This window comes from Halichoerus grypus, chromosome 7 (assembly GCF_964656455.1).
Source record: "Halichoerus grypus chromosome 7, mHalGry1.hap1.1, whole genome shotgun sequence".
Lineage (NCBI taxonomy): Eukaryota > Metazoa > Chordata > Mammalia > Carnivora > Phocidae > Halichoerus > Halichoerus grypus.
The window spans coordinates 9571180-9594024 of record NC_135718.1 but is presented as its reverse complement, the minus strand read 5'-3'; the positions used below and the strand labels follow the sequence as shown (position 1 = coordinate 9594024).

General features: G+C 52.4%; 1 protein-coding gene across 1 annotated transcript in view; it reads left to right on the top strand.

The window, feature by feature from the left end:
- Positions 1 to 5182: 5182 nt before the first annotated feature.
- BTBD16 (BTB domain containing 16) overlaps positions 5183 to 22845 on the top strand; it is a 42985-nt gene continuing 25322 nt past the window's right edge. The window contains exons 1-8 of the mRNA XM_078076905.1: positions 5183 to 5206; positions 7521 to 7582; positions 7763 to 7852; positions 9087 to 9266; positions 13221 to 13294; positions 15444 to 15587; positions 18828 to 18917; positions 19909 to 20023. Of these exons, the coding sequence (XP_077933031.1) occupies positions 5183 to 5206; positions 7521 to 7582; positions 7763 to 7852; positions 9087 to 9266; positions 13221 to 13294; positions 15444 to 15587; positions 18828 to 18917; positions 19909 to 20023 (779 nt within the window). The remainder of the gene's footprint in view (positions 5207 to 7520; positions 7583 to 7762; positions 7853 to 9086; positions 9267 to 13220; positions 13295 to 15443; positions 15588 to 18827; positions 18918 to 19908; positions 20024 to 22845) is intronic.

Below are 22845 nucleotides of genomic sequence, written 5' to 3'. Positions count from 1 at the left end.
CTCTGCCTCTCCCTCTGTCCCTCTCCTCCCCACCCCGCTCATGTGTACGCTCTCTCTCAAATAAATATCTTTTTTTAAAAATCTTCCACTGCTAAAAAGTCTAGAGATGCAGGTAAGGAAAAAACCTCATAATCCCCAAACCAAGAAATGATAACTGTTAATATTTTTATATTTATTTTTCTATACTTTTTTCTCAGTGTATGAAATACTTATTAATTTATCTTTATAAAAGCAGGATTATTTGGAGCTCTGCAGGGCCCCTGCATACCGTTTTGTAAACCCTTTTTTCATGTGATGCTATAATGTAACCATCATGTGACGCAAACTTTTCTATCAATAAATACGGCTCTTTGTCATCATTTCGAATGACTGCATGTGTCTCATGGTCGCAAAATGCATTTACGCAGCCGCCCACTGATGGACATTTACGTGGTGTCTGATGGTTTGCTGTCATTGTGCACGCACATTGCATTGAGTTTCCTTACGCATATACATTTATGAACATGAATTTTCCTTGGGCTGAATTTTTGAAGTGGATAACCTGGGTGAATGCTGTCACTACTCCAGCCAAAGGCCACCAGGAGCACCCGTGTTGAGCAAGCTGGCTTTGGGGCTCGTTGTAGGGAGGGAGGACAGCCACCAGGGGGAGCTGTGGGGCAGCGCAGTAAGAGACTGTTCGGAGGCAGGTGGTATATAGGATTTGGGCTTGAGTCAGGTGCTTCTGGGGAAGACGTAAAGAAGCAGGGCTTTGTTCCATGTTGGATGCTCTCAGGGCGGAGACAGGTCTCAGGTGGGGTATCTCAGCACATCTTATCTAGACTAAGGCAAAGCTGTAATTGGTAAAGAAGGAATAGTTGTTCATACACATTAGCCAGGATGGAAGGATATCCGGTCCTTTCTGTGGTTTGGATAATGTTCATGTTGTGTGTGTGTTCAGACTGACTCTGGGGTGGTCTTGTTTTCTCTTGATCCATCCCAGCGTGGCCAATTCTGACACCGATTTTCTGCGAAACTATGTGTGTTCAACAGGAGAACAGCAAGGCCTAGCAGGCATGCCAGGCCAGCTCCTGGATATCACATGCGGTTTTTCTCCTTGAAGCTTATACACATTTTTAAAGTTGGTTACACCCATTGCCAAATAGGCCTTCACTAAGGTTGTACTAAAATATACCGCCTCCCCCATACACACTCAATACGCACACATAGTCCGTATGTAACCTTTGAAGCATAGATCTGTCTCTGGGCCACTCTGTCTGCCGGTCAGCCTGGCCTGGCCTAGCTTGGGGCGCCCTGGCCCCACCTTGGCCTCAGGCCCACCTGCGCGCTAGGCCCCCTCACTAGACCTACCCACAGAGTGCCTGGCCTTGGGAACCCCTCTGGGTTGAGATCAGCTGCTTTTGGTCCTGCATTCACTTTATAGAATAGCTCACGTGTTTGCAGATGCTCACCCACGTGATGGCCGCTAAGGACTAGTTCAGGTATTTTGCCTTGCTGAGTGAGCGGGAAGGGCAGGAGAAGGAAGCACCTGCCGCCCACCCAAAGCTCCCCCAGCAGCTGGCATGACAACCCCTGAGATTCTCTGCAGCTCTTAGAAGTTCGGTTTGCCAAGTCAGTTGAAATCCTGAAGTTCGAACGTCATTTTCTTTTTCTTTCTTTCTTTTTTCCCCCTGGCTCAGCATTTCCTTAGGGCTCTCAAGTTAAAGATGACGTGACTGAGATACTAAGTTTACTCCTGAAGACAGAGGGGGTGGGGAGGGAGATAGAAAAGAGGGAGGTGGTCACTGTGACCGGGATGGGGGGGCTCGGTGGAAGAAGCCTCTTTTTCTTTCAAGTTTGGGGCTCAGCCCCTTAGACGTGAGATGTGAGGGGCCCAAGGCCATGCAAGGAGCACCCCAGCCCCCACCCTTTCCAGGCACGGAGAGAAGTGATCAGCGCTGTGCGTGGGACAGGTGACAGAGGTGACAGGCCCGAGTGCGGGCTCAGGCTCCCTGACAGTGCTTCTTTCACTTAATTGTCGGCCCTGGTAGGATGCTCAGGTTTTCTAGCAAAGCCTCTCTGCTTTCCAGGACATCCCACTGGACAAATGGAACAAGGCGGGGAAGGTGTTCCGACAAGGGCAGCGTGGAGGTGTGCGCACAGGTAGGAGGAAAAGGCTGTTCACATTTGAGGCCCACAGGGCTTCCTTGGGGTTTGCACTCTCTGGCCTTGAAACAATCTGGTGAATAGGAGCTATTTTTATTTCTATTTTACAAGAAGGAAGCAGAGGCCCCGGGAGGTTAAAAACCTGGGGATTTGACCAGGCCGCTCAGCTGGGAAATGGGGCCCCCAGGACGGGGCCTCAGCTCTTCAGTGACTGCGAGTCCCTTTGCGTTCCTCAGGCTGACAGCGGTCTTTATAAGGGAGCCCAGCAGAAAGCGGTGGGGAGAGAAGGCACCGGGAAGGGAGTGCGCCCCCCCCCCCGACCCCCACGCCCGCCGTGGTCCTCACACCCATTCTGTCCTTAGACTGATTGGCAGCCCTGTCTTGAGCCTGGGCTGCCCCTGCTACTGTGTTCAAGGACACTGAAAACCCCGCTCTTTGTTCAATAGCTGGGAATGGCTGTGGGGCCCCCCGCGGGGTGCAGTGTTAGGCGGGTGTGAGTGAGGGGCTCTGCTCTGTCTGGTCTTCACGTGTTTCCCTCGGCGGACCTGTGGCCCCTCCCCAGGCTGGCAGCACCTGGCCGGGCTCCTGAGTCCCCTAGACTGGAGCCGCAATGGCAGAATACAGAGAATCCACATCTTTTGGGTTTATTAGGAGCTGGGAAACACAACTTGGAGATCAAAGAGGTGGGGCTGGACAAAGCCCCTTCCCCCATCCCCACCCTGCGGTACAATGAGATGCATGGTCATTTCTTCAGTAGGTCCCGACACCTCTCCTGGGGTCACCCACCCCTGCCCCATCATCTGGTCTCCCAGCTAACGCCCACTCCCTGAAGGCTCATTCTTGATGTCACTCCCTCCAAGGAACCCTCCCTGAACCCCCAGGCCTGGGTCAGTTTTTTTAAATGTGGGTTTTATTATTATTCAGGCATGATGAGGCCCACGGAACAGGGGACAAGTGCCGTTGAAGACAGCTGGTTACTCACAGTTCCCCAGAGGAGAGGGTACGCTGTGCCAGGCAAGGTCACATAGAGAAGCACCAGGTTGGTCAGGAGACAGGGGAGCAAGGGGAAGATGTGGATAAGAGCCTTCACTGTGGTTCCGGAGGGAAGGAACAGGTGACGGGAGTAAATAGGCTTAGGGTCCGCTAGTTTGCATCATTTGCATCAGTAGGCTCTGGGCCGTAGGGGCTCTCTGTAGTTGTTTGGTACCCGGGCCTGGGGTGATCAGGACCGGGGAACAGCGGCCCTGGGTGTGAAAGCCAATAAAAGAAGTGATGGGGATATGGGCTCTGGGTTTTGCTGGTTTGCAAACGAAAGCTCGCTAATAGGCAGGTGCTTTACTAGCCCTAGGAACTGGCTAATGCTGAGCGGGACAGACAGTCCCTCCCAGGTCAGCAAGACCTGAAGACGTCAAAGCAGCAGAATACATGCTTACTGTAGTTGGTTGCCCCTCCTGTGAATTCCTGGAGCTGACTGAGCTCCACTCCTGACTTGGCCATCCCCCTGGACCGTGCGAGCCTCCTAAGGGCAGAGATAAACTTCCAAAAGCAAAGTGCATGTACACAAAAGATGATTTTCAGGGGCGGCTCACAAAGGACTTTTTAAAATAGTTATGCAGTTAATTTAATATGTATTAGAAATAAACCAGCATACCAAAATGTTATTTCATCGATAAAGCAATTGCTACGTAAATAACGTTCCAGGTGCGATGAGGATAAACAGCACACAGGTGGTCCTCCTCCTCCACTGAGCTCCCGTTTTATCCCCAACCCCCAGCACAAACTTGACGCTCCAACTTTGTTTAAAGGTGTGGATGGGACAAGCTCTAGGCCAGTGCGGTTTGTCATCACCCCACCCCTCCCCCAGTCCTGGTTGTACCAGCCTGGGAGTCTGGGGATAATGGGATGAGCAGGGACAGAGATGAGGAGTTGTTTTGTTAGAGCTCTGTTGTGCAGATGAGAAACTGAAGCCCAGAGCCGAGAGAAGGCTGCCCCGAGCTCACACAGCAAGACGGACCAGGGTCCGACCCAAGTCCCAGGCCAGGGCTCCTCACTTAGCACTGAGACTACCCCACTCCTGGCCATATAGGACGCAGTTCAAGGGCAGGACCCACCCTCTGCTTCTTGGTGGAAGCCCCTTCCGGTCTTCTGGCTCATGCACTTCCTCAGCCAGAGGCCTCATCTACAGGCTGCACCCCACCCCCCAGCAAGAGCCTAGACCCCGGTGCACAGACAGCCCCCCACCCCCCGGGAGCCAGGCAATCCTGATTTGGACACTCACAGGAGCCTCCTGCTATGTACATACAGTGTCCTGGGCCCCGAGTATTTTAAAATGAGGGTCCTTAGAGCCAGCACTCAGGTTCTGAGGTCAAGACCCTCCAACATGCCAGGGCCCCGTGTCTCTGGGTCTACTTTCCATTCAGGGAGGTGAAGGTCATGTCCAGGGTCACACACAGCTAGTCAGTGCCAAAACCAGGGTCAGAATTGGGGGTTCTTTCCTGTGTACCCCACTTTCTGGGCTGAAATGGGCTCTCTGGGAAGCTGGGAAGCAACTCATCCCTGGGATGTTCAAGAAGATGGACATCCCACCAGAATCCCCCTATAACTGGCACGGGAGATTTTGGTACAAGGTGGTTCTGGCTGAGAGCTGTGCTCAATGGAGTTTGGTGTCTGGGCCACTGAAGAAGGCCTTTGCTCTTGGGATGTCTGGCTTGTCTGAGCCCGTGGGGCATATATCCCCACACACTGGGCACCACCAGGAAAAGGCCGTTAGGGAGACGAGCTGGGAGCCATTTCCATTTATTTGTGTTGGCTGTCTTGCTCTATGGAGGATGTATGTACAGAGGGTTTTGGGGGATGAGCTGAAGGCCAGACCCTATAGGGAGTGATAGACACGGACAAGACCAAGGTCCTGCTTAGGGACACTAGGGAGTATGGCACCCTGGGATGCTTCCCACGAGTGGCCACTAGAGAGCGCCCAAGGGCAAGCTCTCAGCTGTGCCCCAGACCTGGTGCCTGGAGGGTGTTCCTGGGCTTGCCCATGATGGACAAGGTGGTCCAGGACAAGGTATTTCAAACTCTTTCATTGAAACCTTCCATGGGGACCCACATTCCAGGGACAGGTAGCTGAGAAAAGTTTGGAGTGGAGGGAAGAGAGCAGCAAAGCGGGAACCTGTCCATCTGTTGAGATGGGATTGTGACCCACAAGAAAGAGATACACACACGCATACATGAACACGTGTGTATGCACACACACACAGACACACACAGACACACACACACAATGTTCATCCATGTGCAGAGAGGTGGGTAGGGGTGGGTACATCCAATGATCCAAGTCAAGAGACGTATGTTGAGCACTTCCTAAGGGCTGAGTTCGGTTGTTGGGTCCCGTGGGGAGGCGGGGATGGGCAGGGCACCATAGAGCACCCCCCACAGAAACTCCTCCCAGCGGAGTGTAGGTGTCAGGAAAGGTAGAATCACAGATCAGAGGGTGAGGAGGGAGGGACATTTAGAGATGCCTCTTCTCTATGGAGTGTGTTATAGTTTCTAGGACTCAGTTACAAGTAGGGAGAGCACTTACCTTCCTGGTTCACTTTGTAGTTTATATGACTCAGGAAGGGCCACACATGAAGAGCCTGGGGGAAGCCTGTCCTGGGTCTCGTGAGCTGCACCGACTCCTGGCTGTTCTTACTGTGGCTGGGATTTCCGTGAGCCCGGGGGTGGAGGTCCAAGAATGATGGACCAAGATTCCGGGCATGATGGATATGTCTCCAGCTCTCCACCTCCTAGTTTGGGGCCTGGGCTTTGCAGAACAGGTCACTGAGCCCCTGGAAGGTTCCACCATGGCCCCCGGCATGAAAGCTCTTGACTTTTAGTCAGATCTTCATTCCCGGAGGGAGCTGATTAAAAATCACCTATCCACAAAATAAATCATCAGGCATAGTTTTAATAACGGAAAACTCTCCAATTCTTTTTTTTTTTTTTTTAGATTTTATTTATTTATTTAACAGAGAGAGACACAGCGAGAGAGGGAACATAAGCAGGGGGAGTGGGAGAGGGAGAAGCAGGCCTCCCGCGGAGCAGGGAGCCCAATGTGGGGCTCGATCCCAGGACCCTGGGACCATGACCTGAGCCGAAAGCAGACGCTTAACAGCTGAGCCACCCAGGCGCCCCAAAACTCCCCAATTCTTATTTATATATTTTTGTCAAAACATTTCTAAATGGCTGAGCCAGAAATAGAGCACCCCCAGAATGCCAACCCTGGCAGGGATCTGAGAACCTTCCAGCGCAATCTTCTCATTTGACAAAGGGGGCCTGAGGACTTGAGGCTGGACACTCCCTGAGGCCCTTTTAGCGGCTCTTCCAGGTTACCCCAGGTGCTGTGAGGAGACGTGGCGCCACGGGGCCACAGGGCTGACACGTGTCCCCCACGGAGCCCAAAGTCCCCAGCTGTGCTGAGACAGGCCTGGAACAGGAAGTGCTCAGAACCTTTTCCTGATGTTGCCATGGTGCCCACAATCGGGAAACCAAGGGCAAGCTCCCCTGCCGAAGCACCTTGGCCCCTAAGAAGAAAAGGGTGAGCCCCAGATGTCATGAGCACTCTCAGGGTTCAGAGTCAGAAGGCGAGCAGCCCACAGCGATCCTGTCATTCAGAGACCGAGGCCACAAGAGTGCTTCTGTTCAACAAGTTTCTCCTGTGAACGCACCGTGGCCACGAGGACGCTTCGAGACGTAAGTACGGCTGGTGTTTTCATCCCCGCTGGAGACGGAGGGCACCCCTGTGACGTGCACTGGCTGCACTAGGTAGGGAGGGGCTGCGGGGGCTCCGGCCGGGGAGGCAGGTGGGCCTGGAAGCGGGGGTGGGGGGAGCACCACAAGTACCAAATGACCTGCCCAGCCTACTTACGGACCTCCTTCGGTGCCTGTCCCTCGACAAAGGGGCGAGGAATGGTGGGTTATCTCCCATTGGCTCTTTCTGAGCCACATTTCCAGCCCAAGAGCAGAGAAGAGGGGCGCCTGGGTGGCTCAGTTGGTTAAGCGACTGCCTTCGGCTCAGGTCATGATCCTGGAGTCCCGGGATCGAGTCCCGCATCGGGCTCCCTGCTCGGCGGGGAGTCTGCTTCTCCCTCTGACCTTCCCCCCTCTCGTGTGCTTTCTCTCTCTCACTCTTTCAAATAAATGAATAAATAAAATCTTTAAAAAAAAAAAAAAAAGCAGAGAAGAGAGTCTCTAGATTTGATGAATAACCCACCCTGGAAGTTTACTCATTATTACTGTTTGTGGCAGCAAAATAGAGACTCTTCAGGCCAATCTGCTGTTTTGAAGAGCCCCTCTGGGGAGTTTCTGAAAATGTAAACCTTACCCCTTTTGTCTTCCAGGTGTTTCTTCGCCCCTCCCCTGTGTGTAATCACCAGTACCGTCCAGGAAAATGCTGCACCCGGTGAGTAAAGCAGTTCACAGGCGGCCAGGCGTGCGGGCAGCAGGAGCACCTGCTCACAGCTCTGTCACCACGCTTGCACAGGGGACGGGTCGTGCACCACTCACGACCCCGGCTTCATTGGCTGACCCTGCTGTCAGAGCCCACCACTCACAGGACTGCATCTAGATTCGCATTCCACAGTGTTCGATCGCCCGCCATATTCCAGGCACTAAAGCGTGGTTCCCAAACTTCCTCTTACCATTTTAACATCATCACCTTCGCCATCATCAGGTGAGGACAGAAAGGCTCAAAAGGTTAAATGACTTGCCCAAGGCCATACAACCCGTTAGTGGCGATAACAAGATTTGACCTTGAATTCTCCATTCCCTGGCCCCTGGTCTCCCCACCACCCTGCTGGTGACTCGCCTGGCTTAGGAACAACCGCACCCATTCCTGTGGGTCCGTCATGGTACACTTTCCTGGCTAGCTTTCTTTGACCCACCATGTCTGAGGCTTACATCCATGCTGAATATTCTACTGCTCCCTTAAGGAAACTGCTAAAGCCCTACGACCTCAAGAAAATATCTAAGCAAAAGTCCCTGCCCAGTGGCCCAGCTGTCCATTCCTGGGTATAGACCCAAAAGAATGGAAAACAGGTGTTCAAATGGAAACTTGTACACAAACGTTCACAGCAGCATTTTTCATAATCACCGAGAGGTGGAAAAGACACAGGTGTCTATCAACTGATGAATGGATTAAAAAACATGGTCTCCCCACACGGTGGAATATTATTCAGCCCTAACAGGGAATGAAGTTCTGATACGTGCTACCACAGGGAGGAACATGGAAAACATGCCAAGGGAAAGAAGCCAAGCCTAAAAGCCCACATGTTGTCTGATTCCATTTACATAAATATCCGGAATAGTAAATCCTTAGAAGCAGGAAGCAGATTGCTGGTTGTCAGGAGCTGGGGGGAGGGGTATTAGGAGTGATGGCCTGATGGGTTTAAGGTTTCCTGTTGGGGGAATGAAAATGCTCTGAACTGGATGGTGGTGATCGCTGTGCAACTTTGTAAATGTACCAAATGCCACTCAATTGTATGTGATGAAATGGATAAAATGGTGAATGTTACATTTTGTGTATTTCACCACAATAGAGAGAAAAGCAGTCCCTACCTAGGATCTCTCAGTTTGGTATCTCTCTGAAGCCCAAGTGAGGATAAGCACGTAATGAAGAGTCTCTTGAAATATCCTGTCCCTGCTCGTGGGTTCTTCAGAACCACCCGCAAAGAAACAATCTTTCTTCCTGACCTTTTGCCTCTGGCGCCTTCTGTCCTAGATCCTAAACTCCAAATTACTTTGTTCCTTCAACTCCTCTGTCTACTGAGTACGATATCGGCCTTCGGAGAATGGCTCCTGAGAAATACTCACCATGTTTGAACATCAACCAGCGTTTTAAAATGTGTCTTGCTTTTCTCTCTGTTGTACACTTTGGAAAACCTGGCATTTGGCTGAGGTTAAAAAAGGATTTTCTCCCTTCTTTTGCTTCCCAAGCAGCACAGAGCTCGGCTGGAACGCCGAATGGTTGGCTCAACCAACCGGTGGCGTTTTCCCAGAGAGCCTTTCTCTGGGGACCTGCTGGGACTTTCCCAGATGTGCAAGGCTTTGAACGTGGACTTTGAAGAAGCTTTGAAGAACCCAGACAGGTAGGGCGATCAAAGGCCCACGGCCGGGAATGCCCCAGGGGGGGACCCCATTTCTGGGAAGGACCCCGTGGTTGGGCCGCTCTACCTGGGCGGATGGGCTCATCTGGGCTGCTGTTGGGACCGACCTTCAGGGATGGACAGCCTCGGTGTGACCACTTCCCCTGAGGATGTCTGTGAGTGATAAAAATGTAGAGAGAGACTGACCCTTTTTTTTTTCTCGATTTTTCCTTTATACTGGGAACTTTGGACCCTAACAAGATTCTGTTATGTTTATCAACTGATTTGTTGACAAAGAAAACTTAGCTAGTCCTGGCTTAGAGTCCAACCCTATCTCTCAAATTCATATTTCCCCCAGTCATTTGGCTCCCCATGTGTGAGAAGCTGGTTCCTCCTTCTTTCCCAAGGAATTCTAACAGCTGGCTTATAAGGAGCATTCTCCCTGTGGCAAGTTCTCTCTGGCCTCTCCTGGGACATGGAGCTGGACCCCATTGCAGAAGGAAGAATTCACTTCCCGGGTGCCTTGGACTTGACTCGCTGCCACTGCCCCCCTGGGCTGGCGGTACCTACCTCGTGAGCGTGCTGGACAATCTACCGGAGTGTGGCCTCTGCCCGTGGGCAGCACCCGGCGCAGAAGGGCTGCTCGCTCCCGGTTTGCTGAGCCAGTAGCCCATCTTTCCTTTCTAGACCCCCTGGCCAGCCCTGCTCCAATCCCCCACCCCCTCCCAGGTGACTCTCTTACACACGCTTGTAGATAAATGAAATCCATCTGCGGTTGGCGCCTAAATTCTCGGATGACCCCAGCTTAGAAAAATTGAGTGCTGTGAGTTGCTGTTTGGGGCATTAGCCTTAAACTATCTTGAATTTATTTTCTATTGTATATTTATTTTATGTTTTGTCTGGTTAGGGCCTTGAAGAAGTCTTAGGGTTAAAACGCATGGTGTTCCTTAGTGGTGGTGTGGTAGGACCAGGCTGGGGAGGCCGGCACTGGAGTGGGGCCTGGGGATACAAGCAAACTGACCCGGAAAGCTGATGAGGGTGCCTGGGCAGTAGGAGCAGATGTCTCCAGGACTCGGCCTGTGCAATCACTGAGCTAAGCTGGCGGTGGTGGCCTGAGGCGGGGGGGGGGGGGGGGGGGGCACACAAGCCCAAGGATGGTGGCAGTTGTCAGGGCTATTGAAAGTAGCCTGTCAGACAGGGTTAGAATTCCTTCTCCTCCATTTACTAGCTCTGTGACCTTTAGCCAGTGGCTTAACCTCTCTGAGCCTCAGTTTCCTCACCTGTGAAATGGTGATAAGAGCATCTTTCTAGAAGTTATCTTGAGGATTAAATCAGACCGTACCTTGAAAATGCTTAGCACTGTGTCCAGCAAACACTAGATGATCTGTAAATGGAGCTTTTATTCGCCTGAACAACAGTTTTAGTTATTGGTCCTGGTGATTTCATTTTGGGGTGCGCCAGCCCTCTGCTGTGACAGCCAACAGCTCCATTTTTCATTCTGCCTTTTACCACCTTCCCCCGAGGCAATGCACGTTGCCTGCAACACGGCAAGCACCTTGCCTACAACACACAAGTGACGCAGGGTGCCTCTCTCCTTGGTGATGCTAGGATGCTGTGGGTCCAGAGGCCGGCTGGGGCAAGGACGCACTCTGGGAAGGCTGATCACTCTTGCACCTGGTGGTCAGCTGATCCAGGCTCAGTTCTTCTCATCCTCCTCCTGAGATGGTGGACTCACCTGGGTATGGTCTTGTGCTGGCGATGGCAGAGGACAAGAGGCAAGCCCAGGGGCACAAGTACTTTCCAAACTTTCAGCCACATCACATCCGTTAACATCAAGGCAAGCCACATGGCCAAACTCAAAGTCAAGGGGCAGGACATCAAATTGGAGTTTTGCCAGTATTAAGCCAAAAGCCCTTTGATGGTTTGTTGCAGGAAGTCCTTCCATCCATGAGACACATAGAGAATTTTCCCCCCCTTCCCCTCTAGTTTCTCCGTCATGGGTCATGACGGGGGAGATCGAGTCCCCAGCCTAATAGCATGCTCCCAGTTTTCCCATGTGCCGCATTATCCCAGGCCGTCTAGTCCCACAGAGTGAAGAGGACAATTCACAGATGCCATTTATTCCATTAACTTTTCCAATGGTCCTAAAATAAACCTGGCCCTTGGAATCTGCAGAGCCCACATGATAGATGGTATATCTTGGCAAGGACCCATGACACCAGGAGAAGGCAATGTGGTTACTTCTGTTGTCTGGCTCAGCTGATGACAGTGATGTTTGTGAGGGTAGTTGAGCTCATGGGCATTGCCCATAGTTTCCAAAGTTCATTGCTCCATTTTGAGATCACAGTCTGAACCCCTGACCTTGGCCAGCTTTTACTAGACATGTGACCCAAGCCACCAGAAGGATTGAGGCTGGCTTGGGTCAGGTCCACTACTCCCGTTGGATAAATACCTCAAGCTCTCACTGCCTTCCTGGGGCTGAGTCACTAGTAGCCACCCTCTCCACTTGGAAAGGGCAGCATGTGGTCAGTGTTATTCTGGACATGGTTTCCCCCACCCAAGCCCCCCTCATGTACCCTGGTCACGAGGGTTCTTGGAACCCTTGGAAAACAGCATGGCAAAAGTGACACTGACCAGATGTGGTCATCAAGTGTCCTTTGGCCAGTTGGCTTTCTTGGGATGACTGTCGTCAAGCTGTGAATATGTGACTCAAACTTTTTTTCATGTCCGTGCTCAACGGGATGAATATAATGTTCATGAAAAGATATCTTATCTTTGTCATCATTCAGTCATTGAATGGATATTTATTGAGCACTTGCATGGTGCCCATGCTAGGGTTCCAGCAACAAATAAATGCCAAATTTGTCTTTGTGGAATGCAGTCTAGAGTAGAGGACACATGAGTGAACAGGCGACCACAAGACACGATAGAAGGAGTTCCGATGGGGGTAATTACAGGGCGGTCAGTGGAAGGACCACTTGCTCAGCCTCCCCAGAGAAAGCAACAGCTGAACTTATCTAGGAGGATGAGTAGGAGCTCATCAAGTGAAGAGGTCAGGAGGAGAGCACTCAGGGCCGAGGGTGCTGTGGATCCAAGAGAATGAAAGCGAGAGATGGCGGGTTCAGGCTGTTGAGAAGGGCTAGAGCAGGGACTGTAGAGGGCCGAGCCATGCTGAGGAGTGTGGGCTTCCCCCAAGAACCCTGGGGAGACACTGAAGGGTTCTCAGCAGGAGAGAGACAAGAGCAGATCTGTGTTTCACATGGTTCTCAGGCTGCGGTGTCCGATGTGCATGTGAGGGGAGCTTCCTGGAGACTGGAGACTGGCCATGATTTCAGGGAGATGATAATGGCTTGGATGCAGCTCACAGCAGTAAGGTGAAAGGGACATCTGATATTTGTCAGATCTAGGCAAGTGATCAGATGTGACAATAGCATGCTGGCCTGGGCAACTGGAGGCTGGCGGTGCCATTTGCTGGAGAAAGAGCACGGTTGGTTTGGGATAAAATCTGAGTTTAGTTTTTGGACACATTGGGACTGTGACATGCATAATCCCTAAACGGAAGTATTGGTGAGTCACTTCCCAAAAATGCCCAGAACCCTCTCTTCTTTTCTCTAGCAGATGTTTATGGAGTACTTACTATATGCTAGACATTGTTTTAGACACTCACCAGGACAGGAGTCACTCAGGCAACCGGATATAACCTCGGCTACCTTCTTGGTAAAGCCCACCCACAAACTGAAAACAGGAATCCATGTTTCGAGCCAGCCACCAGACAAAGCTTACAGTTTAATCAAACCGGCAGACAAATGGTGACCTAAGGAGACGCCCAAGGGGCAAGATATGATAAGCTAGATGAATGGATGCCTTAGGGCCACTTACACTGGAATGATTCTTGTTGCGGTTGGAGAAAAACATCAGGGTTAACTCTTGAATTTTTTGTTTGTGTTTTCCCTTGAGGTTGTGTATTTCACAAATCCAGAAAATTTTCTCGGGGAACTTGAAGAACAAGACCATCCAAACTGGGGAGGCAGGTGAGTGCTTGTCACCAATGGAGTCAGTCAAATGTCACAGCAGTCAGGGCCAGCTGTGGTTTCTACAGAAGGAAACCAGACGCTAGGCCAGCTCACTGGTCTGTAAGTCCCAGTTTCTGCCCGCTGCACGCTACATGACGTCAAATAGGCACTGTAAATATTTGTCAGATACACCACGGGCTGATGAATGAAACCAGGCTTGACAAACACATGTTTATATGCTAATCGGTCCCAGGGAAGACAGACATGCTGATGTAAATAAATAGGGTTTGGATTGGAAGACTAAACAGAAGCAAGCATGGACAGCTCTTCTCTGTCCCTTTTAGCTCTAACCAGTCATGACTTGGACATCACATCTGTACTTGTCCAAGAGGACTTTTCTGATTTAGAATGAAGAACCAGGCTAGGTCTGTCCTGCTGGGAAAAGGCTCATTGGACCTCACCAGGCCTGGACAGGCCAGCTCCTTAAAGGAGATTTTTTTTTTTTTTAAGATTTATTTATTTATTTTAGAGAGGGAGAGGGAAGGGGTAAAGGGAGAGAATCCTCAAGCTTCCTGCTGAATGCAGAGCCCAACACAGGGCTTGATCTCAGGACCCTGGGATCATGCCCTGAGCCGAAATCAAGAGTCAGCTGCTCAACTGACTGAGCCGCCCAGGCGCCCCCTTAAAGGAGATTTTTTTTTAGATAAGCTGCCCGAGGTCAGAGCCAGCCTCCTTTCCCAGCGGGGGCTAATTGATTTCTTCTCGCCTGTGGGTTCTGGTTGACTGGAGGCCCTGCGAAGTAGTCTGAGGTCATCTTGTGGCTCAGGGAGAAGACTTCTGGGATTGGGTGTGATGTCTCCCATGCATGTGTCAGTGTGAAAGCAGACGCGGGTGTCTGGGGAGGGGACACGCTTTCTCCACAAGTCTGCTCCTGCCTAAAATCACCCTAACGGGAGGGATTATTTGTAGCCCAGCACAACCAGAGGTGCCCCGAGATTTGAGATGCGAGCCCACATTCTGAACCCAGCATGAAACAGCATCATACGGTTGGTGAAACACAGTGTTACTAACAGGAGAGGAAAAAGGTGCCCGAGCTCACTCAGTCAAAATAATGGCAAGGCCCTTAACAAGTCGATGCGGCTCCTGGCTCTTAAGGTCCTACCCAGCACTGAGGTTAAGGGTTTGGGGGGATGGCCGAGCACCACCCTCTTCCCCCCGCTCTGCGCTGACAGGAGTCCAGCCTGCAGAGGCCCCCTGCCCACAGCTTCTCACGCCTCACATGGCCAGGTATCCTTGGATCCTCCATCTGCCCTCCTGTCAAAGGCTCTCTCTTTTTAATCATCTATGCCATCCAAGGATGAGATAAAGCCCTTTGCATAAAGCCCCTTACAGTTTGCAAAAAAGCTCCTTTACTTTGTAATCCTGTTTCACACCTGTGAGCTGGGTTTTTTGGGGATCCCCACTCCCTCGAGGAAAGTGAGGCTCACAAGGACTCTGCCTCCTGGTGATGGGCCTTTGACCTGCACTTTGCTGTCACCTTTCAGGTGGCCGATAACTAAGCACCAATGCCCAATAGCTTCAACAGGGGACTGGGTAGCGAGACCCCTTCCCAGGGGAGACTTGGCGATGCTCGGAGACATTTGGGGTCGTCACAACTTAGTGGGGAGGGTGCTACTGGCATCCGGTGGGTGGAGGCCAGGGATGTTGCTAAGTAACCTACAAGGCACAGGACAGCCCCCCACGACAGAGAATTACGTGGCCCCCAATACAAACGGTGCCAAGGATGAGAAATGCTGCAATGGGAAGGCACGGTGAGGCCCCCAAGAGTGTCCCAGCCAGTGTCCCCTCCCCATGAAGCCTTTCTAATTCCCCAACTGGAGGGCAGCTCATATGCCTCTAAAGTCCTACAGCTGTGGGTCAGCTGCTCTCTGATACTTATCTCTTTCTTTGTTACCTTGTGAGGCTGCTCATTGTATCCCCTGGGGGCCACTTAGTGCCCTGAGTCTTTATTGTTTTGTTCCTGGAACAGCCCAGTGAAGCCCCCCCCCCCCCCCGCCCCTACCCATCTGCTCTGTGACTGCGCTGGAATGGAAGGTGGGAGGGGTTGACATGTCTCTTGGAAGGGGCTCCATGAAACTGCCTACTCATCACGGCATTCTCTCCTTAGACGTGATTCTTACATGTCTTGGCTCCAAATGGGAACTCCACCAGCCCCAGCTTTTCCAGTCCAAGACCTTGGCCAAGCTCTACCTGATGGCACTGGCCCAGGGCACCACAAGCCCCACAAAGGAACTGGAGAGGCTTCTGCGAGGTATTTTCTTATTGGCATCCAGCATAGAGCCCCAAATGCCCTCTGGTTTGAGGGTCCCCAGCTTGGCGTTGGTCATCTGTTTGGAGACCAGGGTCACTCCGGCAGATAAGAGCAGGGCCCATGGTGTGACCTCATCACATTAACCTCAGTCTGCAGCTATAACATGGGAATAATTGTTCTCACTATATTGCTTTGAAGCCTAGAGAAGGTAAATAGCTGTGAGGTTCTAGAACAATGCCTGGGCACTCAGGAAATGTCATTTATTATTCTCATAACAACCCAATCCTGCCCAGCCAGCTGAAATGGAGACTCTACCTACTACCTACTTCTTTGAGAAGAGCGAACGGTTGTGTTGAGTCTTTTGATGGGCTTTCTGGAAGGAAGGCATAGTTTTGACATCTGGCTGGTTAGAGTTTTCATGTGTATGTCGATGTTATGTTTCCTTTGCTCTCTCTTTTCATAACTTCATGTCATTCCATAAACTATTCAGGCCACTTCTTTCTTTCTTTTTCTCCTTTTTCAACCCTAGTAATCCCCAGGCTCCCCTCTCTGTTCCTTAAGTTCCTCTCCAGACAGACTGCCTTCTTTGGGTAATATAGATTGGCATCATTTCAAGATGACTCCTAAGCAGGTGCCATGGAAAATTCAAGGTCTCCAAAGCCAACCAGCTGGGCAGTCGGGATGGGACTCCATTTCCAGGATGTGGCAGCAAAGCTCTGTTATTCCAGAGCCAGACAGGCTGGCCAGCCCCCCAGCTGCTGCCCCACCCTGAGCCTGGAGAGAGGGCCTGGCTGCCAGCCGGATTCAGCCCAGCCACAAGCCTTCTGACTCAGCCCTTCCCCACTGAGCTGCTGAGCTGGGAGCTGAGAGCAGGCTGCAGCATTCCCCAGCACTGGGACGACCCTCACACTCACGTGACAATCTTCTTTGCTCCTTCCAAGCGTTTGTCCCAGTGTCTTTGAGAGTGGGACTGAGCGTCTCCTTCTGTGTCCCCTGAGCCTAGGTCAGAACACTCCCCAGGCACCCAAGGAAAAGCCATGGAGATCCAGACATGAATGCACTGAAAAGCAAGAGAATTTGGAAAGAGAAAACAGAGTTACTGTTAATACTTTGGTCTTTGACATTCTAGAAGGGTCTCACTGAAAAGATTGGGCCCGGCTAAGACAGCCACTCTGCTCCAAGCCCCCTGCTGGAGGCTGGGCCTGCCTGGGGGGGTATCCGGATAGGCGCTGAGATGAGAGCCCCTCCCCCTCACCGCGGCCCAGACTGTCACAACTTTCAGGGTCTGTGCCCGGTCCTAGGGATCGTGTGCCCATGGTGTTCAGTGGCAGCCTTCGTGCTCCTGCCGAAGCAGGACGTGCCCCACAGTGATAGTTTGGATGGTCTCACGACTACTGCTTTGTGCGCTCCTAACCTGGAGTGGTGGGTGCTGTGCGGAGACAGCCCCCCTGCGAACGTCCCTGTCCTGGCCACGCACGGCTCTCCCAGCTGCTCATTTTCCTTCCTCCGAGAGTCCAGGATGAGCTGTACTTCAGCAGGACCCATTTATTCTCTAGGAGGAACCCCCAAAAGGATACGGTACTCTCTTACTAAAAAGGAACCACTTGGTTTCAGAGTACCTCAGAATTACTACTTTCCTGTTCGATTTTGAGGTTTTCAGTAAAACAGAGGCAACGTTGAAGTTCTGTCTCCCACTGACTCTGACCTAGCAGATAATATTCATTTCTTCCCTCAACAAATGTTGAGTGCTTAACTTACCCTAGGCACTGTGCTAGGAACTCGGTGTCAGGGAGTTGGGGGATGGACAAGCCAACCCAAAATGATGATAAAGCACAAGGAATAGCATGACCCGTCATGAGAGAAACTACCACCTCCAGAGTGCCTTGTCTGTGGCCCTAGCACGGGTGAGCGACAGAGCGCCTCGTGCAGGCAGGAGGAAGTCCTGAAATCCTGGAGGAAAAGGAGTCAGAGCAGAGAACAGGGCCTGACACTCAGCAGGTGCTCAATAAATACTTGCCAAATGAGAGGGTGAACGGACCAGGGGCCGTGAGCATGGTGAGGAAAGGCTCAACAGCCTTGCTTGCCCGAGGAGAACGGATCTTTGTTCTCCCCCTTTTCTCTGTGGTCTTTGTGGTTCGCAGTGTGACATCCTTTTTTGCATCCTGACTTGTGTCATTTTTCATTACGTAGAACCTTGAGCTCAGTAGGCTTGGGATTCTGCTGACAGAATCCCCTCATTCTGTTAATTCGGTCGACATTTACTGAGGACCAGTGTGTGCAAGACCGTGTCGGGGCCTGGGGAGGGAGTGGTGAGGAAACCATCCAGTGTGCCAGCCCGACAGAGACCAGATGTGGTAACAGGTGGTGGTAATAGTGGGTCTGGGAGGAAAAATAAAGCCACTTGGGGGGAAGGTAGGGGTGGGGTGCCGCCTTACGTACGGAGTCAGGATCTCTGACGGGGAGGGATGGAGCCCCGTGGCTCTTCTATGGAATAAGCCACGAGGAGGCAGTTTTGGGGTCCAGTGAGCCAGAGACTAGTGGTCTTGGGGCCACTGGGGGGGCGCTTTGGCTTTGTTGCCAAGGGCTTGGGATGCCACTGGAGACCCGAGAGCCGTAGGTGTTGTAACTCCCATTTTAGAATAAGTGTGAGTGGCTGGGGGAGGTGGGTGGTGAATCAGGCTGCCCTTCCTGCCTGCTGGGAGCCCTTGGTGGGCGGGGGCCCTCGGACGTCTGTGGGGCAAAGTTCCAACAGCCGCTAGGTGACTGCCTCCATCCCATGCTCATCCTTTAGCAGGTGGTCCCTGTTGTCCCATCTTGTGCCAGGTCTGGGCTGGGGATGCAGCGATAACAGAAGCCCACTCCTTGCCCTCAAACTGCTCACAGCCTAAAGAGAGAGAGGAAGGAGGTGGGGAGAGAGAGGGAGCGGAGCAGGGGCCAGTAAAAAATATCTCATGCACTGAGAGCATCCTGCAGCTGTAGTGGCTGAGTGAGATGAGTGGGGAAGGTGGCCGAGGAGGGCACGAGAGCTCTGAACTGTTTTTGCAACTTCTTAGGAGTCTTCAGCTATTTCTAAATAATCATTTCAAAAATGCATCCCCTAAACAAGCAAACAGAAACAAAACATGGAGCGGTGAATGCCAAGGTCAAGGCTGTACAAAGGGCCAGGGGACCTCACGCTGTATCCTACACAATTCACTGCAACAATCGGGTCCTGACATACCCATCTGTTTCCTTTACCAGCTCAGTTGCGTGGGAATGTCAAGGAAAGACCCCCCATAAAGAAGATGATCATTTCCTTGAAGATCAATGACCCCCTGGTCACTAAAGTTGGTAATGTACACCTGTCTTCTTATGCCGAGAATGCCATTGAACCAACAGCCCTCCCAGATTTAAAAACAAACAATAGAACAACAAACAAGTGGCACACGGTGTTCAGGCCGTCCTTATTAGGAATAGCTGAGTGGAGCAGAGAAGGTGCTAGAGAGAGGTGCTCATCCCCTGGAAAGAGGCGTGGAGGATGCCAAGGAGGAAGAAAGTAGCAGGCACTGGGTCAGACAGACCCGATGACAGGGAAGCCCTGTGGCCCGCCCTCCCCGGGCAGCACCGGACACGCCCCTCCCTCGCTGGGCTCACCCTCTCCTGCCCCAGCCTGGCCACCTGGACACAGAGACAGACTTCTGTCTTAATGCAGCACGTGTTGCAGCCGCATGCCGTCATGGTCCGCGGATCTGCAGGTCAGGACACCATCCGCGGAAGCCCTGGGCAGGCCGGTTGTCCTCAGAGAGCACCGGGCTGGGCTGCAGTGCTGATTGGGATCAGGTAGACTAACTTAGAATAAGCCCAGTCCCTCTGCTCCCGGTCACGGGAGCTCAGTCCTTCGACATGACATCATCCTGGCTCTTGCCAGGAGTCCTTAGCCTTTTTGAAGACCCCTTAACCTTTTTGGAGGCTCTGAGGAAAATCTGCCATAAGCTAAATGTCCTCTCCAGAGGAAAAAGCACACCCACACGCACACGGCATTCTGCACATATTTGGGCAGCACGCGGAGCCCAGGTTCACGGAGGACCCCTGAGGCACAGACGCCAGGATGGGCTTAGAGCAGCATTCTTTCAGCAGAAGCTGGATTTTCTTGGGCTCCCTCCTCGACTCCTTTGGGGAGGGTGGAAGCCGGGCCGGATCTGCGCTCAGGTCCTCTAAGGGCACCTTTGCCTACCTAGCTGGGGACACTTGAGCATCCAGCAGGGAGGGCACCCGCCAGTAAGGGACGCAGGGCGCAGAGCCGCAAGCTGACAGCTTTCTCTCTCGGCTGCGGCTCCCCCAGCCTTCGCCACGGCCCTGAAGAACCTCTACCTGAGCGAGGTGGAGATAGACCTGGATGACGTGCTGGGCGTGTTGGCTTCCGCACACATTCTCCAGTTCAACAGCCTGTTTCAAAGGTAAGAAGCGCGGCAAGGTGCGGGCCCGGGCCAGCACTGGGCAAGGGAGAAGGGGGCCCTCCTGGCCCACTCGTAGAACGTTCCTCTTCTGTGGGTTTCTCTGCACAGAGCACAGCTGTGAGTCCGCAGAGGAACTGAGGCACTGATTCACACGTGGTGAGCTCACAACTGAGCCACGCCCCCGGCAACATGCTCCTTCCAGCCAATCAGTCCTGACTCACGGCATGCGATGCAAATGGGTTCTCTGCCTGCGAGATACTCTGCGGGTGTGCGGGGTGACCTCCCAGGGGTGCGCAAACCAAGCTTGCTTGTCAGTTTCGCCCGCGTTCACTTGTAACTAACGAGCCTCTCATTTCGGGCGCACACACCTCAGCTGGCCCTTTGAAGACAAGCTGACTCTTCACCGTCTGGATTTACTTCTCCCACTTGTTTTTCTTTGTATATAATATTTTTATTCTTACTAATGTTACACACGGTCATCGTAGATCTTCCAGAAGAGAGACAAATGCAACAATCCAAGCCCAAATTGCCCACCAATCCGGCTGCCCATTTGGGGGCGCAGCCTTTCTCCTGGGTGTTCAGACCCACTGGCCCACCTGGGCTGCCCGTCAAGGGGCGGGGGCCGAGACGGGGGAACCAGGAGGCGTTTACAGTGGATTGGCATCGAATGTGAAAGCTTGCTCAACCTGCCAACGGTTGCCTGGGTCCACGGGCACCGAGAGAACATGTAGGTGCTGAAGGTGTGAGGGTGAAATGCAGCTCTGGGGGTTGAGATTCAGAGGCTTCCAGTTTTTCCTTTTCTGTTTTTTTTGTTTTTTGGGTTTTTTTTAAGATTTGATTGATTAGGGGCGAGCACAGGGAGAGGGAGAGAGAATCCCAAGCAGACGCTGTGCTGAGCACGGAGCCTGACTCAGGGCTCGACCCCACGACCCCGAGACCATGACCAGAGCTGAAATCAAGAGTTGGACGCTCAACCGACTGAGCCACCTGGGTGCCCCAAAGCTCCCATTCATTAGACTTTCTGCAGAGCCGAAAGCAACCAAGGGTGTGAGCAGCAGGGGCTGTGCTCTGCCCTGTGGTAAGCTGTTCCTTGTTCTTATGTGCCTCAGTGGTCTCAGCTGTGAAATGGGGCTCTTTACATTTGCCCTACTTCACAGGACTTTGTTGGGGGTGAGGGGATGTGCTCTGAGATGGAGCATCTGCCGTAGTCAGACACTGTCCTCAGCTCTTGGCAAGGGTGACCTCATTCAGCCTCCCTGCAGCCCTAGGAGGTGGTACATGACTAGGTCCACTTCACAGAAGAGAAAACGGAGGCCTCGTGAGGTGGGTAACTTGCTCAAGGCCACAGGAGATCGGCCAGAACTTGCAGGAAGTCGAGGGGCCCCAGAACCTGGACCCCTAACACTGTCCGTTTCTGCTTCGCTCAGGTGAAGTGATGGTGTCGCCTGCTTGCTCGTGGGTCGGAGCCTTCCTGCTCCCCTCCCTCCAGGGGCATTTGGTGAGGCCGGGTTTGCTGGGGGCCGGTCACCTGCCAGTTTATTCCATCACACCTTCAATCATTTACCTGCTCCTTTAAGAACGATGCCTCGGTTGCTTCCAGGACACCGGGAACAGTGAGGACCAGAGGGACAGAGTCCCTGCTCTCTGGCGCTTCCTGCCCTATGGTCTCCAGGGCACAGGAAATGAGTAAAGTGGAACATTTTGTGTTATGTATGATTAATTTCAAGTAAACAGGTCCCTGGGATTAACCGGAACAGTTCTTAGAACTCCCCTTTTCTGTATCCTGTAATATTGCTTCATTCCAGTGACATTTAGGAAAGGGTAAGTGAACCAAATGGAAAATTGTTGATGGGATTCATTTTTTCTAGAATATTTTGTCCCTTCCCTCGGGCTTCTCCAGGGATGTGTGCCTACTGCACTCACGTCCCGAACCCCGAGGTGGTATCTTCCAGCTCTTCGATTTCCTAGTACCTGATGGGATTCCACACAGAGAGGGGACTCCGGGCAGCGATGGTCCGCCTGTGGCTTGCTCCACTCTGCCTCAGGATCTTTATTTGAGGAAATGAATGAATGAATGAACCAAGTCAAAAGAGGACATCGGCTTCTCTGGAAAGGGCAGGGCAGGATCACTCCTGAGGCTCATGCCGGTTTCAGCTCACTTTCTATAGAATCCACACAGTCAGGTTCAACCCCGAAGATGGTTTTGAGCCAATATCTCATTCTTGGGGTACCTGAAATGACTCAGGCCAGACACTCGATCAGGAGTATCAAGAAGCCTTATCGGGGATGCAGATGCCATGGGAACTGAGGGATGCAGGCTCTGAGAGGCCTAGATGTGACAACTGAGGGGACCAGAGTCTTGAAAAGGTGTCCCAGCACGTTGGCTTGGCCTGACTGCAGGGCGGGTGACTGTGGGAGGTGGGAGACCAGCCGGTGTAGGCAGAGCCAGGTCAGGCAGGGTCTGGGGCTAACTACGCTGGGGCTGAAGGTCTGGCTTTTGCTGAGATTTGCCACACCCCATTGCATTGCATGCCCCACCCATCTGCAGCTCAGCGCAGCAGTAAAAATCATGCCTAAATCACAGCTTCCTTGCTCAGGACATTCCTGGGCAGCTATTTCCTGTGCTCTGATCTCTCTGACCCGAAAGCTGGAAGGTGAGCCTCCCCTTGGAGCAGGGTCTGCAGCCTCTGTCTGTCAGTCCCAGCTCCCCTACCTCGGGCCCAGGTTTGAAGCCCCCGCTTACTCTTGGAGCCCTAGCCCTGGGCGATCTGTGGCTGAGCCAGGAATGACAGGTCCTTCATATTCCTTCCTCCACCCCATGA